This window comes from Cyprinodon variegatus, unplaced genomic scaffold, assembly GCF_000732505.1.
Source record: "Cyprinodon variegatus isolate N-32 unplaced genomic scaffold, C_variegatus-1.0 Scaffold1253, whole genome shotgun sequence".
NCBI lineage: Eukaryota > Metazoa > Chordata > Actinopteri > Cyprinodontiformes > Cyprinodontidae > Cyprinodon > Cyprinodon variegatus.
The window spans coordinates 120,511-121,469 of NW_015151706.1; the positions used below are offsets into that span (position 1 = coordinate 120,511).

Here is a 959-nt window from a genome sequence, read left to right on the forward strand (position 1 = left end):
GTATATGAGCAGCAGACTGTCACCATCTCCTCACCAGAGTGTTTGCCAGTATTGGGTACTCTAGCCCCTTTGAGTTTAGCTGTATCTCTACTTTGAATTTCTGTTTGTTCTGAGACCCCAAGCGCTTACCAAGTTTCTCTCTTGTGAATCTCCGGCAGGATTTCTACAGATCTAATGGATAAGCCTGGTCCTTCTAGCCTTGGAAGGAACCCTCTCGTCACGCTGAGAAAAAGGAAACAATTCTTCTTATCAGAACGCCGTCCATTTCAGGAAAACAAGCGACAGTCTGCTCCTCAGGTTCACCATAATCTGCCTGTCCGCCCTCCAGCAAAGTATCTCCATAAGAGTGCAAGCCTCCACAAACAGGAACCTTGGAGCAACCGCAAAAACCACAAAAGTGAGTCCTTGTCAAGCTATTTTCAGTATCGGCCTTTCTTCCCACGGAACTTGAACTCATCACTCTGATCTCTTCCTAGAGATTCCGCTTCTGGTTCACCAGACCGCTGGATTTCTTCAAGCTGATAAAACAGTTGTTTTTGTCTCTCTAAGCTCCAGTGTTTTTCAATAAACTTTTCCCTGCCTCTGTGAGTGCTTCTGCATGTGGGTGAAACACTTAAGACCCATCATGACAGGTAAAGTCTAAGTAGCATCTCCGTAGACATCAAGATTTTGATCAGAATCAGTTTTAAGGAAATTAACTATTTTGATTTTTTTTTTATACTCTTTGTATTTTTCTTAAAAACACAAACAAAATAGAACAGAATAGGTCACTGTTCAAAAGAGCATAACAAATATAAATAACACACTGGGTTAACCGGAGACTTCAAACCTTTTCATATATTCATTTCAAATTCATTTAGAACAATATACACTCACCGGCCACTTTATTAGGTACCCCATGCTAGTAACGGGTTGGACCCCCCTTTGCCTTCAGAACTGCCTCAATTCTTGGTGGCATA

At 41.8% G+C, this 959-nt stretch overlaps 1 protein-coding gene across 1 annotated transcript in view; it reads right to left on the minus strand.

The window, feature by feature from the left end:
* Positions 1 to 217: 217 nt before the first annotated feature.
* The window catches only part of LOC107102422 (A-kinase anchor protein 6-like), a 69,307-nt gene continuing 68,565 nt past the window's right edge, over positions 218 to 959 (minus strand). The window contains exon 10 of the mRNA XM_015401736.1: positions 218 to 370. Within this exon, the coding sequence (XP_015257222.1) occupies positions 218 to 370 (153 nt within the window). The remainder of the gene's footprint in view (positions 371 to 959) is intronic.